General features: G+C 56.6%; 1 protein-coding gene across 1 annotated transcript; it reads left to right on the forward strand.

Annotated features, from left to right (window-relative positions):
* The first annotated feature begins 444 nt into the window (after window positions 1-444).
* LOC138088282 (maestro heat-like repeat family member 5) lies at window positions 445-24,861 on the forward strand. Its single transcript, XM_068983406.1, has 15 exons — window positions 445-573; window positions 1,481-1,635; window positions 6,173-6,206; window positions 6,295-6,314; window positions 12,079-12,235; window positions 13,442-13,623; window positions 19,466-19,606; window positions 20,064-20,178; window positions 20,872-21,015; window positions 21,958-22,134; window positions 23,143-23,298; window positions 23,824-23,946; window positions 24,034-24,136; window positions 24,456-24,530; window positions 24,764-24,861. Exons 1-15 carry the CDS (start codon window positions 445-447, stop codon window positions 24,859-24,861), a joined length of 1,809 nt encoding a protein of 602 aa, XP_068839507.1.
* The last annotated feature ends 856 nt before the right edge of the window (window positions 24,862-25,717 follow it).

Consider the following 25,717-nt stretch of genomic DNA (forward strand, 5'->3'; position numbering starts at 1 on the left):
TGAAGATCCTTCGAAGATCTAAAGTTGAGTTGCTCTTGGTTAAAACTCTGTGAGAAGGGGAGTGGGGACAGACGAGGTGAGGACTGGCCAGAGGAAGGGCAGGGGCGAGGCTGGCCGGGTCAGGCGTGTCCCAGAACAGCCCTGAGGTCTGAGAGAGGAAGGGCGCCGTGCCCCCGCCCCTCTGCTGGTCATCACACCCTCTCTTCCTGCCCCTGGGCTGTGGCTGGCTCAGAGAGACGTGCAGGAGAGCACACTGCCAGACGGGTGCCCTTGCTGGGGCCCCAGAGGGGTGGGGCTCAGGCACCTGCAGTGCTTAGAGACTTGGGGAGCCTGGAGCATTGAGACGGGGTACAAGTGCAGCCAATCAGGTGGGCGCCCAGCGCCAGGGACCATGGTGACGGCGCCTCCCTCCCACCGCTACAGGAGGTCATGAAGCATCTCACGATGGCAGAGCTGACCGACCTTATCTGGACGGCCGTCGATGGCCTGGGCTCCACCAGCCCCTTCCGGGTGCAGGCGGCCGCCGACATGCTGCTCACTGCCATCCAGGAGCACGGGGCCAAGCTGGAGACTGTGAGGGCAGTGGGGCCCCCGTGGAGGGCCCACCAGGATGGGGCAGGGGGCAGGGGGCAGGGGGGCAGGCCCAGCATCGGCACCCAGGGGCTAGAGCCGCGGGTCCCAGGTGGCGTCCCCAAGCTTGGGCCTGAGGGGGAGACCCAGACCCCACCCTCTGATGGGTGAGTAAATGCAGGACGGAATGGCCCACACAGGTGTCCCAGGGCCCTGGGGGGTGTTTGCAGGGTCTGGGGCAGACATGGGCTGATGGAGCGGGGACAGGATGGGAGTGGGGTGGGAGAGGAAAGCCCAGCCCAGACCCTCCAGGAGCTCTGGATCTGACTACAGACTGAGGAGGAGAAGCAACGCAGGGCCCTGGGGGGACTCCCAGGTAGAGGATGACTGATGCCTCGGGGCGGGGGGGTGCTCTTGGAGCCAGGCATGAATGAATGAGTAATGAGACCCAAAAGTGCAAGGGGAGGGGCCTGCCAGACATCAGAGCAGCAGGTGCCAAAGTGATGGCAGGACACGACGTCGTCTGAACAGAAGGCAGACACCCCGTGTCCCCCCAGCCCCAAGACCGGGGCCAGACGCTCTAGCCCCTGGGTGTGTCTGAGCCTTCAGCGACTGGGCAATGTTTGGACAGACTTGGACGACCCCAAATGCTGTGCAGATGGTGCTCTCCCCCGTCAGCCCGGGGGTCCCCTTCTGACTCGTGTCCAGGGCAGAGAAGAGCCTCCGCTGTCAGACCTCCCTCTTACAGCCCCCAGGGCAGGGCTGTGCGTCCCCCTCAGGAGAGCACTCTACCCGAAGGGGCTCCACGCCCATCGGGGCAGCTCCTGCCTCCCTGTTCAGGCTGCCCGGGGGCGGGGCCTGGCCCCCTGCCCAGACCAGCCCTCTCCCCATACTCTCCCTCCCCGCACAGGTTGCCAGCCTGGGCCGGGCCATCCACCTGCAGCTCTGCTCCATCCGCATCCCCCAAGCCAAGGAGAATGCCCTGCAGGCCATCACCCTGCTGGCCCGGAGCCACACCTCCGAGCTGGTGGCCACCTTCCTGGACTTCTCCATTCCGCTGGACAGGTGCCCAGCCCTCCTTCCCTCCCCGCCCCAGTGCCCACTGCCCATCCTCCCCCAGGCAGAGGGCAGGATCTCTGCACCCTGCCTGCCCTCCTGCTTGCCCATGAATAGGGCTGGGAGTCCCAAGGGAGCACTTCTCTGTTCATTTACTGTGCCCCTCCTGGGGCCACCCCTGGGGAGGCACCACGCACTGTCCCTTCTCTCGGTGACCCCATAAAACACCCCGCCCAGCCACCACCACCCATCACCTGGCAGAGAGGGGCCCAGGATCCTGGGTGCTCCCGGCAAGACCCCTGTCAACACCAAACCCTCTCCCCCCTTCCTGCTCCTCCAGGGACCCTCACCCTGCCCCCGCCCCCCAGTGGCACCACAGTCCCCAGGCCCCTGAGTCTGGAAACAGTACTTTAGCTCTAAAATCCCAGTTCTGAATCCCAGGTCTTCAGTCTATACCACCTGCTTACCCAGCCACCACGCACCTGCCCTGGGTCACTCCTGGAACCTTGAGGTTGTAGCTCCTGGTCGCCAACACCCTCTCACTCGCTCCCACTGCCTTGATCTTGGGGACACCAACATCTTTGGCTTACCCTGATGCCTCAACCACCTTCGGTTTCAAGCATCTGTCCCCTGCCCTGACCCCCTCCTGCCTCACTCCGGCTGGCACCCACCCCCGACCAGTGAGCCTCTGCCCTCCGGGACTCCACGTTCACTGCCTTGCTCACCTCCTCACGCCCCCTCCCCTGTCCTCACCTCCCTCCTTGCCAGCATAGAACCTACCTTCCGGTGTCAAAGTAACCCCCTGAACACGCCCCAAGCCCCTTGGCCCCTTTGTCACACTCAGCTTGCAAAACTCAACTGGCTCCGCCTACTTCGTGCCCGCACCTGTGCAGCCACGTGCGGGAAGGAGCGTGCCGCCACCCCCTGAATTCCCAGCCACACGTCTCCACGAAGCCCTCGGGGCGGCCCAGAAGCCACACTTCCCCACCCCTCCCCTCTCCTCGGCCCCCAGCACCTCTGCCCCCGCCTCACACGTGGCCACCGACCTCGCGTCCATACCCCTGAAAAATCGGAAGCTGCCAGAAGAGAACTGTCACAAGCTCCCGACACCCAGGACCCTGTTTCCAGGAAGATTTCTAATCTTCATATGGAAGGGATTTTTTGCTTTTATTAGCAATGTCTAGTGTTATTGCACTGTGATCAGAGAATGCCATCAAATATTTCTGGTTTATGTAATTTACTGATCTTTTAAACAATTTTTGTGACTATTCTATGGGCGCTTGAAAGGGTGTTTGCTTTTTTTCCTACTGTCAGGTGTAGGACTTGCTATGAAGCTTCACTTTGTAGATCTGTTGTTTAGCTGTCTTCTGCCTCCTTACTTGTGTCTGTTCGATCTGCCTTGTACTGAGAGTGGTGTGTTAAAGTGTCCTGTTATTAATATGTCTCGGTCTGTGTCTCCTTCCCTCGCCTGTGGTTTTTGTTAATACTGCATAAGGTTGTCATGCTATTTGGTGTATACATATTCTTAAGTGTTGTGTCTCCTTTATGGGTTGTGCCTTTCAGCCTTAAAAAGTGCCCTGCCTCGTCACATGCGATGCTTGAAGGGCTTGAATTCCATTTTGCTATCAGAATCACGTCCCCCACTTTCCCATTTTCCCCCATTTGCCCAGTATTCATTTGTCCGTGCTTTCATTCAACCTTTCAGAACCCATTCGTTTTAGGTGTCTTCCTATATACAGCGCATAGTTCAGTCTTGACCTGTGATCAAATTGGAAATCTTTTTATTTTAATAGATGAGTTAAGTCCATTCGCACTTGTCGATGCGACTGATGTGTCAAACCTCAGTTCTGTCATAACATTTTGTAATTGCATGTGTTTTATTTGGTACATATTTTTCTATGGCATGGGTATTCTTTGATCTTTGGCTCTTTTCTTTATTTAGGAAGAGTTGTATTTTTGTTCCAGCTGTTACCTTTGTACTCCTAACCTATTTTAGTGTCCTTCCTCCCTTGTTTTCTTAACTTTTTAACATCTGGTTTACCCTTTTTTGCTGATACCCTTAAACTCCCACCCATGCCCCCATGGAACAACCAGTGAGATTATTCATCCCTATCCAGCTGTGTTTTCATGTGCACAGTTCTTTGTCAACATTTGCACTGTACTCCTCCCACGGTTTTTAGTGAGTACACACACTCACCCCAAGTCCCTTTGCCAAAGATTCTAGGTCATCCCTTATCTTGACTAAGTTAATGCTCTGACAGTTTCCTCAAGAAGGCTTGTGGGTTCAGAATGCCCTGGCTTCTTTTATGTTGAAGGTTGTTTACTTGAAAGGTGGCTTTGCTGAATATAAAATCCTTGGTTCACACTTTCTTTTACTAACTTTTGTTTTTTGGTGTGTGGTTTGTTTTTTTGTTGTTGTTGTTTGGTTTTTTTTTTTTTTTTTTGGCCACACCATGCAGAATGCGGGATCCTAGGTCCTGCAAGGATTGAACCCAAGCCCCCTGCTTTGGGAGCATGGAGTCTTCACCACTGGGCCACCCGGGAAGTCTCTAAGTGATTTTTTTTAGTGCTGCTCAGTTGTTGCCTTGCTTTGTTTTTGAAAAGCCTCATGACAGTTGTTTGGTTTGGTTTTGTTTGGTTGTCTTTGTAAGTTGTCTTTTGGCCTGGAGACTTTGAAAATTGTTTTATCTTTGAAATTCAACAATGATACTAAGAAATGTCTAGATTAGACCTTTCTATGTCCATTTTCCCAGGTACCTGATAAGTCTTTGGGGCATGTAGATTTAAGTCTCTAACATTTCTAGAAAGTTCTCTAGGTTGTAATTTTTCTCTTCCGGTTTATTGAGACATAATTGGACATACAGCACTGGTTAAGTTTAAGGTGTACAGGATAATGATTTGACTTACTTATATCATGAAATGATTACCACAATAATTTAGTGAACATTCATCATCTCATATAGATACAAAATAAAAAGAAAAATTGTTTTCCCTTGTGATGAGAACTCTTAGATCTCCTTTCTTCGTAACTTCCGCATATAACATGCAGCAGTGTTAATTAATCACGTTGTACGTGGCACCCCTAGTCTTCTTTATCTTATAACTGGAAGTCCTTTTGGCCACCTTCATCTAATTCCCTCATCCCCACCCCTCGCCTCTGGTAACCACAAATCTGGTCTCTTTCTATGAGTTTGTTTGTTTTGAAGGATACTGCTACTGCTAAGTCGCTTCAGTCGTGTCCGACCCTGTGTGACCCCATAGACGGCAGCCCACCAGGCTCCCCCGCCCCTGGGATTCTCCAGGCAAGAACACTGGAGTGGGTTGCCATTTCCTTCTCCAATGCATGACAGTGAAAAGTGAAAGTGAAGTCGCTCAGTGGTGTCCAACCCTCAGCGACCTCATGGACTGCAGCCCACCAGGCTCCTCCATCCATGGGATTTTCCAGGCAGGAGTGCTGGAGTGGGGTGCCATCGCCTTCTCCTTGAAGTATAACTGACCTACAACACTGCACTAGTACCTGATGCCCAACATGGTGATCCTGTGTTTCTATACATTTCATAATGCTGTCAGCATACAAAGGTATTACCTGATCACTGACTGTATTCCCCACCCTGTACATTCCATCCCCATGACTTATTTTGTAGCTGAAAGTTTGTACCTCTTGGTCTCCCTTGCCCACTTCTCCCTTGGTTACAATTTTAAATATTGGTTCCATGCCATTGTTTTTCTCCTTTTTCAGAGGCTCCAGAGATTCACGTCTTCCATTTGCATGTCTTCCATTTCCACTTCTTTCTCTGTGGCCCTTAGTGCTTCTCTTAAACTCATCTTTATTGTCTTGGTGATCTTTCTACTCTTCCTCAATGTTCCTTTCTAAATTTTCACTTGAGTCGTATCTCTCTCGAGCACTTTATAATTTTTTTTTCACTTCTGAGTTCAGTCAACTCTTTTTTTCCTTCCTTATTAGAGGGTGTTCTTGGTCCTTTTTGAATTTATAATTCAAGGTGGTTTTCCATGTCTTTAAATGCTTGCTTGAGTATATTGACCTGCAGGAGAGGTGTCGTCTTACACTTTTTTTCTGCATCATGACTGTTTATCAGTGGAGGAATTTTCTTATTGGATCTGTGTTTTCTGTTTTCCAGGGAAGGGTTGCAATGACTCTGTGAATCTGTTAATTTTTCTCCTGTTTATATACAACACTATTGGAGTGTTTTGTAGGATTTCAAGTTCAATGGCACCCTCTTCTGTCAGCATAACAAAGACCAGATAACTTAGCAGAGTTTTAGTTTTGGTGGGAGGTGGGAGGGTTGTGTGTCTTCCACTTTCGAGGGTGCTCTTTTCTCTCGTGCAGGTCCTTGAATTTTTCCTATTTCACACCTCTACCTTTCACTAACCGATTTCAAAGGGTACGTCTGTCTTTTCGGCCCTTTCTTTCCTCCCCGAAGCTGTGTGTCTCAGAGGCTGCCCTTCAGACGAGCATCCTTTTCGGTCCCTTGCCTGGGATCCATGCTATGGTTTCCTTGTTCTCTTTCTTCTTGTTGTTTCGTAGTCTCAGGCTTAAGATGGACCTCGTCTTCCTGAAGGTAATTCAGATCAGCTCCGAGCCCTGTTAGCAGCTCCCGTCTCCTCTCCTCTCTGGGGTTTCTCTCCCCCTGCCTTTGTCTGCCGCAGAGCTTTGTGGAGGAGCAGGGGTGAGTGAGAGGCGCTGCAGGCGGGGCTGCATAGCCCTCTCCCGCTCGCAGCGTCCCTCAAGGCACTCCGTGGTGTGGTGTAGCTTTGCTTTCCCTCTTGCTGCGTGGTTTCTCGAGGACATTTTGAGAGGTGAGGGGACCCCGGCAGCCACCGTCGTTCTCAGCTGCTCAGGTCTATAGGTCAGTTTTACCCATACTGGAATTTATATCTTGTTTCCTCAGCGCTAAGGAGCACATTTTTCATACATCAGCATCTATGCAGTGTGAGCACATTTTACACTGATGGCACCTTCACCTGGGCTGACGGGGGTGGAGGGGTTCTCAGTCACCTGGGGGCACTCTCAGCCGGAAGGAGTGCAAATTTTAAAGTCCTTGCTGGAGGGTTTTTGGGGGGCCCACACTGGTGGTGTGAATTCAGAGCCCTGTGTAGGTTTTGTGTCTCAGATTCTCAGGCGCACCCTCCTTCTTCCCTTCACAGGCTGAGCACGCACTGGATCGTCTCGCTGTTTCTTCCTGCAGGACAGGCTTTTTATCTTCTCTCGTTTTATCCCGTTTACCTTGTACACACAGCCCATGGGGTCCAGCCTTTATGATGGGGTCCCTATTAGACTCCCATCTTGGATAGCTTCCCTTTCTTAAGAGCACATGAAATAACGGTGGTGTGTCCTAAAAGTATCAACAGAATCGTGTGATTCGTGCCCCTCCAGTAGTCTTTTGTTGTCTGGCTTTTTCCCCCCTCAACATTTTGTGTTTAAGATTCATCCCGTTATGTTACACATAGTTGGAGTTCATTCACTTTGAGTTGCCGTGTCTTGTCCCATCTCGGTAAACACCAGTTACCCTTGTTAGTGTGGACAGACATTTGAGTTTGGGTCTGTGCTTAACACTGCTGTGAAGCTGCACATACATGTGTCCTGAGACACACCCACACTCAATTTCCTTGTGCAGGCATGTCACTCACCTAACATGATGCAAAATACTCCCAACATGCTTAAACCACCTCTCACACCCACAGTATTTTTATATATGTAGTTCCTGTTACTCCACGTCTTCACTGACACTTAACATCAATCTTTTAGCCAACCATCAAAATTTTAGTCAGTCTAAAATTGGGTGGTATTAATCATGCTGCTGCTGCTGCTGCTAAGTCGCTTCAGTCGTGTCCGACTCTGTGCGACCCCAGAGACAGCAGCCCACTAGGCTCCCCCGTCCCTGGTATTAATCATATTTCCATGTTAATTTTCATTCTGCTGATTAAGTAATGAGGTTGTACATCTTTTCATGCAATTTTTGGCCATTGGGGCATCTTCTTTGGGGTGCCTGTTCAAGTATCCTCCAGATTTTTCTGTTGAGTTGTCCCTCTTTTTCTTATCAATTTCTAGGGATTCTTTATGTAATCTGGATACAGGGTCTCTCTTGATTATTATATTACATGTCTTCTCCCCTTTGCAGCTTTCCTGTCTCTCCCTCACTCGGTCCTTTCATGAAGAGGAGTTCCCAGGTCGCTCATTTATTCTCAGCATTACCTTATAAAAGTCCTAGAGTGTGGGAACTTCCCTGGTGATCCAGTGGTTAAGACTGCTCTCCCAGTTCAGGGGGCCCTCAATCCCTCTTCAAGGAACTAACATCCCACATGTCACATGGCCAGGCAAAAAAAAGGCCCTGGACTTTGCCTTTCTCATTCAGCCCGCCGACTGCCCAGCTGAGGGCCGTGTGCAGGGCCCTGCCCTCAGGCTCTCTGCCTGGCACTGCTGCCTGGGCCAGGCAAGCACCCAAGGTTCTCATTCCTACAGCTTTAGAACGATTCACCTCCCTGATCCAGAAAGCCTTCCCCTCCTCCTGCTCCTGCTCCTCCTCCTCCTCCTGCGAGGCTGTCCTGGCCATTCGTGGCCCTTTGCCTTTCTCCGTACACTTCAGAATCATCACCAAGCCTCCTCGTTTTCTTTTTCCTCATTCACCCTTGGGCAGCTAGTTTTCTTGGATTGGCCCTCAGAGCTGGATTGGGAGTAACCCTTGCTTTGTCACGCTCACTCACCCTGGCTCTCAGCGTAGCCAGCTTTCTTTAATTTAGTTCTTTACTTAGAACAGGGATTCTTCTTGGTAATCAAATGCTCACCTGGGAGGCCATCATCCAGACAAAAGCCAGGGCCCTGGTTATGAGCTGCACCTAAGGGCCAGGCTGCCCACCCTCACTGGCTCCATCCCCTGCTCACCGACCCAAGGGTCTCCATTCTTTTTCTTTCATTTTATATAGTGTGTTTGCATCCAAACATATTCCTAAAACATTTTATTTGCAGTTTCTATAATTTATATAAACAGCATCATGATGCATATAGTCTTTGAAGACTTTTTCCACTGGCCTGATACTAATGTAGATTTTTAGGTCTAGATTCTCTATCTAACCTAAATCTAATAATCTTTAGGACTGTATTGTCTCTTTCCACTTTTTTTTTAATAGACTTTTTTTGGAGCTGTTTTAGATTTACAGAAAAATTGAGCAGAAGTTGCAAAGTTCCCATCTATTTCCCTCTCCTGCCAAGCTCTTTTCTTGGTAACATCTTGCCTCAGTGTGGTAGGCTTATTACACTTGATAAACCAATATTGATATATTAGCGTTAACAAGTCTATAGTTTACATTACAGTCCGCTCTTGGGGATGTACATTTATGGGACAAATGTGCAATGACGGGTATTGACTATTATAGTGTCAAACAGAATAGCTTTGTGGCCCCAAATCCCCTGTGCTCTGTCTGTTCATCCCTCCCTCCCTCTAAACCCCTGGCAACCTCTGATCTTTTGAGTGTCTCCATGGTTTTGCCTTTCCCAGAACGTCATAGAGCTGGAATCATCCTGTGTAGCCTTTTTAGGTTAGCTTCTGTCACTTTCTGATAGGCTTTCAGGTTCTTCTATGTCTTCATGTCAACCACTCTCACCCCCTAGGAACTCTTTCTTTCTTAGTTCTTTTGTGTTGGGGGCGGGAGTGTGAAACGATCCCCACAGTAAGTCTAGTCAGCAGTCATCCTCATTCCTAGTTACAGATCTTTGTCCTTGTGGCGAGAACGTGTAAAGCGGCAAAAGTTGGAGAGATGCAGCACAGTGTTAACAGTTACAGTCGCCCTCACTGTGCTGCGTCCCTGCAATTCATTTCCCTATTTCGCCTACCTCCGACTCCTCACCTCTAGCAACCCCCAACCTGTTCTCTGTAGAGAGGAGCTTGGGTTTTGTTTCTTTGGGTTGGATTTTGGTTTCATTTAGATTCCATGTATAAGCAAGATCACGTGGTATTTGTCTTCCTGTCTCTGATTTATTTCACTGAACATAATACCCTCAAGGCTGAGACATGTTATCTCAAATGGCAAGAGTTCCTTCTCTCTTATGGCTGAATGATATTTCATTTTATGCACACACATACACATACACGTATACATAGGGCTTCCCAGGAGGCTCAGTGGAAAAGAGTCTGCCTGTCAATGCAGCAGACATGGGTTCAATCCCTGGTCAGGGAAGATCCCCTGGAGAAGGAAACAGCAACCCTCTCCGGTATTATTGCCTGGGAAATCCCGTGGCCGAGGAGCTTGGCAGGCTACAGTCCAGGGGTTGCGAAAGAGTTGGACATGACTTGGCAACTAAACAACAGCATGTGTGTGCCTGCTGATGGGCAACTATGTCTTCTCCATATCTTGGCAATTATAAATATTCTGAAGGAGATCAGCCCTGGGATTTCTTTGGAAGGACTGATGCTAAAGCTGAAACTCCAGGACTTTGGCCACCTCATGCCAAGAGTTGACTCATTGGAAAAGACTCTGATGCTGGGAGGGATTGGGGGCAGGAGGAAAAGGGGACGACAGAGGATGAGATGGCTGGATGGCATCACCGACTCAAGGGATGTGAGTTTGCGTGAACTCCGGGAGTTGGTGATGGACAGGGAGGCCTGGCGTGCTGCAATTTATGGGGTCACAAAGAGTTGGACACGACTGAGCGACTGAACTGAACTGAACTGATGAACATGGGGGCTCACATATCTTTTCAAATTAGTGTTTTCATATTCTTCATATAAATTCCCATAAGTGAAGCCATGTGGTGGTCCGATTTTTAGTGTTTTGATGAATCTTCATACTATTTTCCATAATGGCTACACCAATTTACATTTCCGCCAATAGAGTATGAGGGTTCTATCTTCTCCACATCCGGGCCAGCACTCATTATTCCCCGTCGTTTTGATAACAGGTGTGAGCTGACAGCTCATTGTGGTTTTGAGTCCCATCTCCTTGATGATGAGAGGCGCAGAGCATCTTTTCATGGGCCTGTTGGCCATCCGTGTGCCTTCTTTGGAAAAGGGTCCGTTCAAATCCTCTGCCCATTTTTTAACTGGACGGCGCGGGGAGCTTTTGCTTATTTTTGATATTGAGTTGTGTGTGTGTTTCATATGTTTTGGATATTAAAACCCATTTTCATAAGCATGATTTGCAAATATTTTTCCCATTTACTGTGTCGCCTTTCATCTTGTTGATGGTTTCCTTTGTTGTGCAGAAGCGTTTCAGTTTGACGCAGTCTCGCTTGTTGATTCTTGCTTTTGTTCCCTCTGCTTTTGGTGTCAGATCCAAAACCTGATTGCCAAGACTGATGTCAAGAGCTTCCCGCCTATGTTTTCTTCTAGGCGTTATACAGTTTCAGGTCTCACATTCAAGTCTTTAATCATTTAGAGTTAATTTTTGTATTTGGGGTAAGATAGAGGTCCAATTTTATTATTTTGCATGAGGCTGCCCAGTTTTCCCAACACAATTTGTTGAAAAGACTGCCTTTCCCCATTGTATGTCCTTGGTTGCTTTGTCGTAAATTAGTTGAGCACGTCTGCGTGGGCTTATTTCTGGGCTGGGAACACTTCCTTAATGTGGCTTCCAGGCCCACACTTGCCTGACCCTCCCTACACCTCCCCAGCTGCTACTGCTCAGCCTCCTGGCTCCTTCCTCCTGTCCCCTGACCTCTTAGCTCAGGGATTGAAGGGCTGACCTCAGGCCTCATCTCCACTTATAATCCTTCCCTGATGGCCACACCCCAAGACCAGGTGGAAGGACCATGGGACTAGACATGCCTGACCTCCAATACCAGCTCCTAGTTATGAGGCAGGGCCCTGATCAGGGCACACCTTATCTCTAGTCCTCAGTTTCCTCACATGCAAAATGGGTACAAGGACTCTGGAAAGCCCTACACACGCCAGTGACGGCCACTAAGTTGGCCCAGGTCAGGCCCCAGGGAGCTGGTGGTCCCCAGCAAACCCAGGCCTAGAAGGAAATGGCCACTGTATGGCAAGCCCTAAAGGCTGAGCGGAAACAGGCCCTGTGAGGAGGCCCAGAGGCAGGAGAGGGGGGAAGGCAGAGATGCTGGAGGTCAGAGGGTAATAGCTTTGGGTATCAGCTAGACTTGTCCTGAGTATACTTAGGCATCATGGAGGGTGACAGAGTCCGCCACTGGGATGAGAGGGGCCTGAAAGAGGGAAGACCTAGGACCACGGGCCAGGGCAGCCAGCCCCACCTCTGCTGCAGCCCCCGGGCCACACACACCGCTGTCCAGGCCCCAGCCCTCACGCCCCTCCCCCATCTCACCCACCCATCCTGCCAGGGTTCAGCTCAGGACCAGCCTGGCTTCCTCCCAGGCACCCCGCTGCAGGCACCTGAGGCCCTGGGCACGGTGGCTGCTTGCTGCTGTGACCCAGGCTGGGCAGGCCAGAGTCTCAGCGCTGCCTTCACACCACGCTTTGCCTGCAGCCACGCCTTCCGGTTGTGGAGGGCCCTGGGTGCCGAGCAACCCGTGAGCCACCTGGTGCTGGCCATGCTGCTGGGCTGGCTGCAGAAGCGGCCCCTGCCCACGAGGACCAGCAGCGGCAGCCCCCAGCCCAAGAAGGCCTACCTGCGCTCCCTGGCCGTGAGTCTCTGCCCCCACCACCCCAGATGCCTTCCCAGCTGCCTTCTCGAGTGTGTTCAGTCACACATGGGTGTGAGGCACCCACCGCGTGTGCCAGGCCCCGGGGAGGGGGAGCCCCATACTCAGGCTGTGAAAGCCCTGTCCTGTCCAGCCTGGCCTGGACAAGAGGGCCTCCGAGGTGGCCCCAGCTGGGAGCTGACCCTGGGTCCAGGCCCAGCTCCCCACTTCCCAACCGAGGGCCCTGGACCCCTCCAGCCAGGTGTAGGCAGTGAGGAAGGGCATGGAGAGATTCGTGAATCTGCCCCCATACTAGGGTTCTGGAAGAATCTTACAGGCTGCCTCCAGCGGCTCCCACCCTCCTGTAGAAGTCCACACCCACACCCCACCCGCCCCCCAGCTTTCCCCACAAGCCCAGACCCTGCTTGCACAGTCCCCGGAGCAGCAGGCTCGTTTCCTAACCTGCTTCACCTGGGCTGGACTCTGATGGGGCTGCGGCTGTGCCCCAGCCCTGTTTGATCCAGGGCTGAGAACCCACTCGCACCCCCTATCCCCCTGAACAGTGGACAGAGCCTCCTAGGCAGGCTGCTGCCCCCAGCCGAGGGGTGTGATGGCCACACTCGGTGCCCAGGAAAGCCCACCCTGTCTCCATGTCAGCCCTCCATCAGCCCGGCCCCTCGACACCCCCAGACCTGGACCCTCCCTGTTGGAAACCAGACTCAGCTTGGGGTCAGCAGGGCGGCCTTCCTGGGTCCTGCCCTCCTCTTGTCATCCCCCCCACCTTGAGAACATTCTGGATCCAAGGCCCCTCTCCAGGTGTGGGAGGCCCTGGGGCTGCTGTCTGGTAGCTCCCCATTCGTGTCTCCCCCACCCAGCATTTATTCACGGGCATGTGCCAGGCCCTGTGTTGGGGGCATTGCAGGGAGCACAGCCCACGGGGCGGAGGGGCCAGGCAGGAGGCAGTGACTGAGGACAGAGGGCAGAGCAGACGGGGATGGTGGGCTGGAGGACCCGCCTGCAGGGCCGGCAATGGGAGGGGGCGGGCAGGGAGCATGCAGGGTTCAGAGAGCGGGCCGCGCCCCCGGGAGGTACGTCTCAAGCAGGGACTTGGCTGTGGTCCCGGAGACAGCAGGCAGACACAGGGAGGCGAGGTCAGCAGTGGGTTTTGTGGGAAGGCTGGCCCCTCAGCATCCCCTGCCACCCCTGCAGGCCATGAACACACTTCACGAGCTGCAGTTTGCCCGCGAGTTCAAGCAGGCCATGCAGGAGGCCTTTCCCGAGCTGCTCCTGGCCCTCCTATCCCAGACGCACTACCTCCTGGAGCTGAACCTGCCCGAGGAGCCCCAGCCCGGCAAGGAGGCCCAGGAGACAGCCCTGTTCGGCCCCCAGAGGTAAGTCCCGGGCCCCAGAGAGGCAGTGCATGGGCTTCCCAGGGCTGAAGGACAGAGCTCCACAGCCGGGCAGCTTAGAGCCACAGGCGGGTATGCTCACGCGGTGCCAGAGGCTGGCGCTCCGGATCCAAGGTTGGCAGGGCCATGCTCCTCCAAAACCTGCAGGGGAGGTTCCTTCCCACCTCCTGGGTGCTCCTGGCTTGTGGACGGCCCCCTCCAGTTTCTGCCTCTGGCTTCACCATGTGTTTCTGTGTCTCGATTTCTCTCTTGAGAACGTCAGTCCTGGTGAACTAGGGCCACCCTACTGACCTCATTGTAACTTGATGCCATCTGCAAAGACCCAAATGAGGTCGTTTTCCCAGGTACCCAGTGTCAGGACTTGGGTGGTTTCTGGGGACACAGTTGGATCCCCAACAGATGTGATTCCAAACACAGCTGCCTTCAGCAGTCAGCGTGGAGGGCAGGTGGGTGTCCCACTTCCTTGGACTGCAGGTGCCTGGCAGCCAAGATGCCCGGTGACAGCTGGCCCACAGGGACTCCAGGGGCCCGCACGGTGCACCATATCTTACCCAAATGTGGTCCCTGCAGGGATTCTGAGAGATGAATGTTGTCTTCCCCTTTGACGGATGAGGAAACAGGCTCAGAGCGAGCCAGAGGCTTCCCCGAGCCACACAGAGTGTCTGTGCACTGCTGACCTAGAACTCGTACAATGGCAGAGGTGTCTGCCCAGCAGCCACTGGGCCCTGCGGGCAGATGCCCCCCAGGTGCTGTTGCACAGGGTGCTCGACCCTGACACCTTTTGGCTCTGATGTCGCGGACAGTTGTCAGCCTCCCCACACCCGCACCTTGACCAGTGTGGACAGGACTCATGTGGGAGGGTCTGCTCCCCACCCCTCACTTGGGTGGTGCCACTGGCTGGCCGCCTGGCCTTCCCCTGCACGAGGGCGCATCTTGAGAAATCCATTAAGCGAGTCTTTAAAAACCGCTGGGGCCAACTCTTCATTTGTTTGTATTACGATGTGCTTCACACAATTTGTCAGTTTGAACAGCTCTCCCCAAGGCACATCACTGAAAAAAAAAAAGTCACTTCTCTCATATTGCTTCTGAATTCGAATGTGCATAAAGTTCTTTTTTATTCAAATCAACCAGGCAAAATGCATGAATCTTCCCTAATAAGCTAATAAAACGTTCTCCTCCCTGAAACAGGAGGGTTAGGAGAAAGCTCTGATGAACCGCCTCCATCCATCAGCTTCTCTCCTCTGCCCCCATGGGGCCAGCCTCCACCTGTTTCTCCCCTGCCCCCCCTTGCTGCCCTCCACCCCAAGTCAGATCAGGCCTCACCTGTGCTCCGAACCCTCCCTTCCTCTGCCCCTTCTTTTAACTCCAAGAAGGGCCGAATCCTTCCAGCGGTCCAGTGGCCCTGCGTCTGGCTCCCCATTGCCTCCAGAACCTCATTTCCTGCCACACACCCTCATCCTCTACACGCACCCTCTGCTCCAGCCTCAGCGTCTTCCTGCCATTCCTCGCCCCCAAGCTCCTGCCTCAGGGCCCTTGCACTTGCTGTGCCCTCTTCCTGGGACGTTCTTCCTGACTGCCTCACCTCCTGTGGCTCCCAGCCGCCTTCTGTACAACAGCGGTCCTGCTCCCCACTGTCATGCTCTCCCATCTACAGCTGTCATCTGTGCCCCGTATGATGGAGGCTCTGGGGAGCAGTGACATCTGTCTGTCTCACGCAGGGCTCTCCCCCAGAGAGCAAGGGTGTCTGTCATCTCACTGGGGGGCCAGGGGCCTTCTGCTCAGACCCAGCTGTACCAAGATGCTCCCGCACCATCAGCCCTCCCCCTCCACCTCTCAGGTCTTGGCTTCTCTCTGGGCCGATTCTTCCAAAGAGCAGGGTGGGGGCCCAGCAACCACAGAACAGACCAGCACCCTGGGCTCAGTCCCTCGGCCTTGATGGGCCCAGCTTAGCTCACACACTCACCCCTGAACCAATCGCCTTGGCCGCAGGGGCAGGTGGGGCTCGTACTAAGCAGGTCTGGGTCCACACCCTCCCTGGAGCTAGGATGGGACCTGGGCCCCCTTCCCAAGAGGACAGCTGCAATACTGGTACAATCCCCAGGGACCCGAGAGTGGGACAGGCCAGTCAGCAGCGATGCTGGTCAGCCATCAAGGATGGTGAAGAGGTCTGCAGCTGCTCCCAGGCCTCAAAGGGTGGGAGAGGCCTCAGAGTGTAGGCGGAGCACTGCAGTCCCAAGTCTGACGCCTGGAGGATGCAGAGGATCGAGGGAGCCGGGTGCCGAGGAGGAATCTGGGTGCAGCTGTTGAGAGGCCCACTGTCCTGTGGTTGCCCCTGAGAGTATGGTGGGGAAGGGTTGCAGCCATACCTGTTTCAGCCATGCAAGACTCAAGGCAGAGTCAGGCTAGTCCTGGGCCTCTGAGATTCCTGGCATCCTGCTGAGCTAGGCTGGCCCCTGGGACCAACAAGCGAGGGTTTGGTTCCACTTCCTTCCAGGGCACAAGCACCCATTCCAGCCCTGACTGTGGGACCCTCCCCTTCCTGTGCATCTCTGATGAACAGAACCCCTTTCTTGTAGAGACGTTTCCTGCTTTGTTCAGTTCTCAGCCAGCTCCTTCTCAAGTCAATGTCCATCCTGCCCTACGAAGGACTTCTCATCCCTCTTGTTTCATCCATTATGGGCTGAGTCTCTTTAACTCTAATGGAGCATCTCATTTCTCCTCATTCCAAAGACATGCCCATCAACCACTTGGAGGTATAAGCCAACATATTTCCCTTTTTGCCTGGCTGCCAGGAAGCTCGTAAATAAAGTTCAGTTCAGTTCAGTCGCTCAGACGTGTCCAACCCTTTGCGACTCTGTGGAGTGCAGCAGGCCAGGCTTCCCCGTCCATCGCCAACTCCCAGAGCTTGCTCAAACTCATGTCCATCAAGTCGGTGATGCCATCCAACCATCTCATCCTCGTCATCCCCTTCTCCTCTTGCCGTCAATCTTTCCCAGCATCAGGGTCTTTTCCAATGAGTCAGTTTTCGCATCAGGTGGCCAAAGTATTGGAGCTTCAGCTTCAGCATCAGTCCTTCCAATGAATATTCAGGACTGAATGCCTTTAGAATTGACTGGTTTGCTCTCCTTGCAAGGAGAGTATGTAAAGTTACTGTTGAGGAATCTCTCACTGTGGCACAGGGTGCTTCCTTTTGTTTCTTTCTTCCTGATTAGTCTTCTTTTCAACTTAAAGTGTTAAGTTTAATTTAAAGCTCTTTTATTTAAAACTGTATTCTTGGTCCTAGGTTTTAGCAGTTGACAAGTAACAAATCAGCAGTGAATAATGACATGCTGTGTGCCACCTGGATCTGAGATCTAAGATCTCCTCCTAACCCTGCTGTGAGCACTCCGAGCTGCTCACTCGTCTCACAGCCTTGGTTTCTTCTTCTGTGGGAGGGGCTGGTCCCTCGCTAGGTGTTGGGAGGGTCAGGAGCAGCAGAGGACTGGGCAGCCTCTATGCTAGGGCGACCCTGGGCAAGCGGCCGACACTCTGGGCCTCAGTTGAGGGTTGGAAGTCAAGACCCCAGCCCACCCGTCTTCTCTTGGATTTGTCTAGTTGGGATGCTGTGGTCTCGGGCCCTAGGGGCTCCCTGATTCCTCAGACTCACGGTGAGTTGAGATGTCACAGGGAGTGAGCCGGGATCTCTGAGCAGGGAGGGATGGATGGGGAGGTGCTACGTCCCAGCCTGGAGTCCCCACAGTCCTGCTCGGACCTGCCATCTTCCCTGCCCTCAGCCTTGGCCGCCCTCCCACTGTGAGGTCGAAAAGAGGAAAAGATTAACAGACCATGGATCATTCGGTCGATACTTGCTAAGTGTACCGGAGGCCCCACTCTTAATAATGAATACAGACGGCATGTGCTGTGTCTCTGACCGTGCTGTCAGCAGAGAGGCATCCATGCGCTCAGGAGCTCAGCTCCGTGGAAATGCAGACAGGGTCCGGTGACGGCCTGGTGACGATGCCTGGAGAGGGCCCTGAGGAGAGGCAGAATCTCGCAGGGGAAGACACGGGGGCGCCCCTGCCTGTGGGTCCCTGAGGTCCGTCTCTGAGCACAGACCTGAAAGACGGGTAGAGGTCACCGTGTGGGGAAGGAAGGGCAGACAGCCTTCCAGGCAGGGGGACCCCAAAGTGGAAGGTACAGGAAGGAGGGGACCCTGAAGTGGGGGGAGCCACGGGGGCTCCACACCGAGGGAGTGACAGGACCTGGTCGGCACTGGAGAGATATAGAAGCGTGAGGAGACCCCACACTGCCTCCAGAGGCTCGCGTCCAGCGGGGGGGCTCCGGGTGGAGAGGAAAGGCCCCGCCCCAGTCCCTCATCGGCCTGGGGACGCGTCCCGGGGCGCTGACGCACAGGAAGCCCCAGCTCCGGGCGGACCCCGCAGGCTCCCCACCTCCGCACCCTGCCCTCCAGCCCCCGCCTCATCTTCAGGGCCCTCTGTCCCCCGCCCCCCGGGGCTGCAGGAGGCAGGGAGGGAGGTCCTGCACGGCTGGCCTTGGACCCCAGGGGCTCTGCCGTCTGCTGGTCATGGGGCTGCGTGGGTTTCAGGTGACACAGGTCCTGGTGCAAGGCCAGGGGTCCGGGGCTGGGGGTCGTGGTCTTTAGGGCCCCACAAGGGAGGTCATTCACCCTGAGAATCAGCAAGGGAGCCCCAAGGACGCCCCACCAGCCGGACGCCCTGGTGCGGCTGTGGGGACACAGTGACCCCACGGTGCCCTGGGACCAGAAGATTCCAAGAGTCCTCACACAGCAGACAAAATGCCACTGCACCCAGAGCCCCTTCTCCCAAAGCCATTGTCACTCCGGCTGAGACCAGTGACATGGAAAACGCAGCCTCTTCTTGCTGGCACGGCTTGGGGCGAGAGGACAGGCCCGCTGACATTTGTGTGGGCACCACCGGGGACTCACAGAGTGGCATTTCATCCCTTCATGTCGGGTTTGGCAAATCTGATCAGAGTGGCTCCTGGTCAGAGCTGACAGCCTCGCTCCGGGGGGCGCTCACAGGTCCAGGGGAATACACCAGGCACGGGGTGGCTGGGCAGGGAGACAGACCACAGAGCTATTCCCGGGCCCTTGACCCTGCGGGGCCTGGGGCAGCCCTGGGCCTGTGGCTCGACAGCACCGTGCAGGCGTGGAGCCCGGAGCCTGGCTGGACTCTGCTTCTGCGGGCCCTGGCCGAGCTGAGTGCGCAAGACAGGGCCCCCGGGCAGCACAGGCCCTGACCTGCACGCGGTCTCACCCTGCTGCAGTCTGACACACTGTCTTGAGCCCACACAAACACGCCGCCAGCAGAACCCGGTTTCCCGCATCTTCAGGGTCCTGGCACTCGCTGGGCTCCCATAATGCCATACCCCGAGCTGCCCTCCCACCCCATCCACTCCCCCTGCATTCTCAGCCCCACATTCAAATAGCACAGCCTGTCAAGGCTCAGTCAGACCCCCTCCACCCTGCAACTTGGGGAACCACTGGTCCCCTGGTATCTCTACTTCTTTCTCCAGCCCTGTCCTCTCAGCCTCAGCCCTGAAAAGCTAGCTGCAGGCATCTCCCACTGACCACGCACCTAACCTATCTGGAGCTTCCCCCTGGAACCACCCCCCTCCCAGGACAGCCCCTGCCCATCCTACACCCCAACATTTCTGCTGAAGGAGAGCAGGAGCGAGCTGCCCCACGGAGGCTTGGTGGTGCCAGGCCCGGAGCAGAGAGGAAGCCAGGAGACACCTTTCCACCCAGGGCAGGGGGGCACTCTCCCCGGGGCCGAGGCTGCCCAGTGACCCCTCTGCTCCCCAGCAGCACGTCGCTGGAGGCGCTGAAGAGCCTGCTGTCCACCACCAGGCACTGGCAGGACTTCGCCCACATGGAGCTGCAGGGCGCCTGGGACCTCTTTGCCACCATCCACACCTACCCACAGGGCGTGTGCCTCCTCGCCAGGTAGGGGCAGGGTGGGGCCAGGGGAAGGGGCCCATTCTGGGTCATCCCTGCCCAGGAGGCTGGGCTACAGACTGCAGCGAGCCCCAGGACCTGCCGTGAGCACATCCCCAAGGACTCACGCACGTGCACACTGGGCGCCAGGGTACAGACGGCGCGGGCTCACTGGCACACCCTAGGAGCCTAGAATGCAGACCTCTTGCCCGACGCCTAGCCCTCACCTTGGCCGGAGGCTCCTAGGGGACCAGGGCCAGGTCCACTCCCCTGTCCATCCCACGCTTGGCCCTCGCCTGGCAGCCAGTGGGTGGCCAGCGGTGCAGAAGGAGCAGAAGGTCAAACAGAGGCGTGCCCACTCCGCTCAGCAACACTTCTGGCCGCCGGGCCCCTGGGTTGGGTGGTGGCGGGAGGGTGGACATGGGCTGCGCCCATGAGCCCGGCCCGCCCTTCACCCTGTGCCCAGGGCCATGGTGCGGAACCACTGCAGGCAGGTCAAGGCGCTGACCTTCCAGCTGCTGCCCAACCTGCAGAGCCGGGAGGAGCGGGAGAGGAAGGCAGCCACCATCATCTTCACAGAGGTAGGGGCCTGCGGGGGCCCCTCAGGGACAGCCTGCACCCTGTCTCCAGCTGAACCCACCAGGACCTCCCTTGACCAACAGATTCCTCACACCCCGCCTTCCCACTGCCAGCTCCTCGGGGCCCACGGTCGGGGGCTCCTGGGTTAGGTCCCTCTCCACCTGCATTCCTGGGGGACCGTCTTTCTACTCCCCCAGCCCTGATGTCTTGGGGTCCCTGGAACAGTGAAGCTGAAAGGGCAATGGCTGGAACCAGACAGGCACTGGGTATACCGGGCCCTGGGGCTGAGAGCTGGGCCACGGCCAGACAGGGTGGGGGCCTTTGTCATTTCCATAATGGACAAAGCCTGGTGCGACTCCACACACCACCCCTGTAGTGACATCTGGCTCTCCCTGCATGGGACTGGGTCTCCAGGTGCCCCATGAGCCAGGCTGTATTGAGTATGTTGTTCCCAGCTTCGCTGTGTGACCTCAGACAAGGCCCTTTCCCGCTCTGGGCCCATTTCCCCAGCTATGCACTGAAGGATTGAAGCAGCTTGGCGTTGGGTTTAAACACTCATTAACCAAGATACCCGGAGAGGGGCAGGTCAGCCACCCTCCCCGAGCCCCAGCCTTGGTCCTAGAGCCCGGCTCCCACAGACGCAGGCCCCCTACGAGAGGCTGCCAGGCCTGACCGCCTGCCCTGGGGGCCCCTAGTTCCTCTACAGCCCCACCCTGCTGGAGGTGCTCCCCAAAGAGGCCGCCCTGTCCGTGCTGGTGCGAAGCCTCAGGGACCCCAGCCCCGAGATACGCGTGCTGAGCCTACAGGGCCTAGGAAACATTCTTTTCCACCCAGAGAAGGTAAGTGGGTGCAGGGAGCGGTGATAGACGACCCATAGAGCGGCCGGGCGCACAGGGCCTTTGTGTCCTTCCCGTTAGAAATCTGCTCTGCTGGTCCAGCCCATGGTCAGACCTGCGTCCCAGCACCCAGGTGGTGCTCAGAGAGTGTTTGTGCTGTTAAATGACTCACTGGCTGAAAACAAATCTAATATTGTAGAACCAAACAGAGTTTAGGAACCCAGTGAAGCTGCCGAAAACTTGTTTGAAAGTTGCAAAACCAGCCTAGCTTGCACAAGGAGTCCCTGATAAGGTCTTTGACGATAGAAACTGTTCATTTGCTGACGTCACTTCCTGACAGTTCATCCAGACAGTTCACACTGCACCCGAGAGGAGCAGAGCTTGCGGAAAAGGAACTTAGCTTTTCCTTTTTAAAGTAATGTAAAACTGGGAAATGGTCATTGCCACTTAGAAGGTCTGGGGTCCCCACTGGGGTACCCACTTCCCTGTGACATGAGATGCCAGGGACTTCAGCGGTGCCCACCCAACCAAATTTGTCTTGTCTGGCCCCCAAGACCCCTCTGTCCCCTGGGGAAGCCAGGAATGGGGGCAAAGGCAGGGTAGGGCAGAGGAAGGGAAAGTTGGTCTCCAGGACTTGGTGGGGGACCCTCTGGCCAGAAAGGGGACAGACAGGAAGGACCTGGCAGCTGACTGACACGGGTTAGCGCTCCCCTGACCCCAGGAGGACCCCAGGGTCTCAGAGAGGGGAAGCCTGTCCGGTCTGTCCACAACTCCCGGGGGACAGACCAGGGCTAGGAGCACGTCTCCCTGGACGGCAGAGCCAGGGCGAGATGGAGTGGGGTGGGTACAGCATGGGTGCCCAGGCATGCATGGGGGTCTGGGAAGGGGCCTCAGAGGGAGCCAGCCCCGGAACTCACGGCCCACCGTCCCCCTCCCCCCGGACAGGGAAGCCTGCTCCGCGGACAGCTGCCGCCCTTCCTCAAGGGCTTCTTCCAGAGCAGCGGGCAGGTGCTGGTGAGCGTCATGGGCACTGTGTCGGACGTGCTGCACCGCCTGGGTGCACACAGCACGGAGGCCCAGGGCCTCAGCATTGCCGTCAATGCCCGCTCCTTCTTCGATGACGTGAGTGCGCCCAGGAGGGGCGGGCACCCCATCTTGTGCCCCTCCAGTGCCTCCCCCCGCTCCCTTCCTCGAAGGCCACTGTCCCACTGGGGCAGGGAGGTGGAGGGGCAGGGCAGCTCCCCGGGGGTGTGGCATGCGTGGCACAGGTGGGCCGGCCAGGGGCTGCTGTTGGCACTCGCCCTGCACCTTCAGCTGAATGCCACACTTTCATCTCAGCCCCACGTGTCTTCACCCTCCTGACTCATCAGCCCCTGTGGATTATAGATTCTCCTTCAGGGCAAGTCAGAGGGATAAGCCCGCCCTCCCGAGTCAGCATCTGGGTTATCAGGATGCCACTGTAGGCATGAGAGGAATGAGTGTAGGTCCCTGAGGATGGCCTGTGACCCTCCCCAGGAGCCGGCAGAGCTGGGAAGCACAGCCCTGCCCCGAGAGGTGTGTGAGGGGGGAGGCACATCTCTGCCCCAGAGCCCCGTCTGAGCGAGGAGGCCGAGTCCTGCCCCAGAGCCCCGTCTGAGGGAGGAGGCGCAGCCCCGCCCAGAGCCCCGTCTGAGCGAGGAGGCCGAGTCCTGCCCCAGAGCCCCGTCTGAGGGAGGAGGCGCAGCCCTGCCCAGAGCCCTGTCTGAGGGGCGAGGCGCATCCCTGCCCCAGAGCCCTGTATGAGTGGGGGAGGAGGAGCCCAGCCCCCATAGCCCTGTCTGAGGCGGGAAGCTGAGTCCTGCCCCAGAGCCTGTCTGAGGCGGGAGGCGCATCCCGGCCCTAGTCCTGTCTGAGGGGGGAGGCCGAGTCCTGCCCCAGAGCCCTGTCTGAGGGGGGAGGCCAAGTCCTGCCCCAGAGCCGTCTGAGGGGGAAGCTCATCCCTGCCCTAGAGCCCTGTCCGAGGGGGAAGGCTGAGGTCTGTTCCTGGAGCCCCGATGAAGGGTTTCCTGCTGAGGGTACTAGGCCCCACGTCCCGCCGGAGTCGAGGGTCCCAAGGTGGGTCTGGCTGGGCTCCGAGACTCTGCCTTGCAGGAGCGGGAAGAGGTCCGGGCAGCGGCCATGGCACTGTTCGGGGACCTGGTGGCGTCGGTGGCAGGCCAGCAGCTGGGCGGCCTGCGAACCCAGGTGCAGCAGACCATGGTGCCCCTGCTCCTGCACCTGAAGGACCACTGCCCCACCGTTGTCACGGTCAGTGCCCGCGCCAGGCCTTCGCCTGGAGGGGCTGGGGCCCCACGGTGGGCAGGGGGCTGCTGAGAGCCAGGGACACCCCCTGGGCCGCGGGGCCAGCCCCCACTGGGTTCCTGCTCCTCCCCGTGTGCACACACGTGCACTCACACGTGCCCACGTGTGGCTGTGCGTCTGTGGTCAGGACACCGTCTGTCCTGCTTACTGCTGCGTCTCCAGCGCCGGGCACGTCCTCAGGCGCAGGTGGTTCACTGAACTTGAAATATGGGCTGAGCCCTACGTGTGCCAGCCGGTGCCCCACACCAGGCCATTAAGACATGCTCAGCCTTCCTGCAGCTCCCAGCCACTGGGGGCCAGTTTCCAAGCGGATGGGGACTGAACACTGCCTTCAGTCCAGGGGGCCGTGGTGCTGGCCAGGGAGGCGGGTGGGCTCAGAGTGCAGCGTGAAGGCAGCAGGAAGCAGCCCGGGAGCCCAGGCAGCTTCCTCGGAACCGCCGCCCACGCCCGGCCCTCCCTGCCGTCCCGCAGCAGGCCAAGTTTGCCTTCTACCGCTGCTCCGTGCTGCTCCACTGGCGGCCGCAGCACACCCTCTTCTGTACGCTGGCCTGGGAGAAGGGCCTCAGCGCCCGCCACTTCCTCTGGAGCTGCCTGGTGAGGGCCCGCAGCGGGGAGGGGATGGGAGGCTGGCCGCCAGGTCCCCACTCTGGCCCCAGCGAGTGACAGAGACGTGCTCCCCAGATGAGCCGCAGCCGGGAGGAGTTCGGCATCCACTTGGCGCAGGCCCTCAGCTACCTGCACAGCCGCCACCACCACATCAAGACCTGGGCAGCACTCTTCATAGGTGAGCGGGGAGGGGGCCGGGCTCAGGAACCCCCAGGCCTGCCCTGCCTGAGCACCCCAACCCTCACCCTCGCCCGTTGCTCCACTGCGGCTGGAACGTGGGTTCCGCTGGCAAGCGAGGAGAGGGGCGAGTGAGGGCGTCTCGGGGTGTTCAGTTCTTTGGGCCAGGCCCTTCTGTGCTCTGGCCCTGTCTTTCCAGCAGTCCCTCACACAGGAGAACTCCTTCCCTATGCCAGGGAGGGGGAGAGGGAGAGAGGGAAGCGGGGAGAGGTTCAGGAGCCCCCTCCCACTGGCCGCCATGCTCCTCGTCTGTCGCGCAGGTTATACCATCTGCTACCACCCCCGGGCTGTGTCCCAGATGGTCAGTGACGTGGACACAAAGCTGCTGTTCTGCAGTAAGGAAACATCCTTACTCCATCCACCCCCATCCGTGTCAGCAGGGAGCATGGGCCCCCAAACACAGCAGGCAGGGTAGGGAAGGGGAGCACCCAGGCCTGGAAGGCCGAGGAGGCAGGGTCTGGGTGCCCAACTGCCCCCACCCCATGTGGGAAGGAGGGTGCTACTCCACCAGGGCTATGGGCAGACAGGGCGTGGCGGGTACCTCTGATTTGTCCCTCCTTTCCTGGAGCTTTTGAGGATCTCAAAAAGAGCCCCGAAGCCAGCGTCCGAGACTTCGCCAGCAGGCAGGCCTCCTTCCTTCAGAAGGTGGCAGCCAGACCGCGGTGACCTCCAGCTGTCATCCCCCCCGTCCCCCTCCCCCGTGCCCACTGCACCGTGCAACCCTGCCCTGTCTGCACAGAGCTTGGCTGCATGACATTTTTCCATTTGAAAGAAAGACCTAGATTCAACAAAGAAGTGTCACACCTCTGCGCTCCCTGCCCACCATCCCATGGGCCCCCCGGAGACACTGGCAGGCCAGGAGATGGGCCTGGACTGTGTGTCCCTCAGAGACAAACTGTGAAGTCTGGACAGGGACTCCCACTTGTGCCCACCAGGTGGCTTCTCAGTGACCAGAGCCCAAACCACGGCCTGCCGATGTCCTGGGTGCTGAGTGGGCACTCCCAAGGCATCCATGGCCCTTGGGGCTCACGGTTGAGTGCAGTCGCTCACCATGGCGCCCCCGCAGGCTTCAGTCTGTCTCCAGCTTAGAGCTGGTCACTGGGAGGCTGATGGTGGGGAAGAGGTCCCTTGGCTGGTCTCCCTCTGCCCAGGGGACTCGAAGTCACCCTCCACCCCCGTCTCTAGCCTCCTGAGCCCCGTCAGGGCTGGCACTTGGAGTTGGCAGCAGAACTGACCTGGCTCAGTCACATCTTCCAGGTGGGCTTGGCCCACCCTGAATGACTGAGGCAAGGGTCTCAACACTCTGAGCCTCAGCTGTCCCATCTGTAAAATGGGTAGTAAAACCTTCCTCCAAGACCCCTTGGAAGGTTGAGTCCAGAAGAGATCCCCGGACTCTGAGGAAGCCCCTGAAGACCCACCTGAGCTCCAGCGGGTCTTTCCCCTCCCAGCCTTGGTTTTTCCACTTGTGCAATGGCGGGGTGGGCCCTTCCCTTGCCTGAAAGAGCCTCCTTGCTAGAGTCCT

This window comes from Capricornis sumatraensis, chromosome 11 (genome assembly GCF_032405125.1).
Source record: "Capricornis sumatraensis isolate serow.1 chromosome 11, serow.2, whole genome shotgun sequence".
NCBI lineage: Eukaryota > Metazoa > Chordata > Mammalia > Artiodactyla > Bovidae > Capricornis > Capricornis sumatraensis.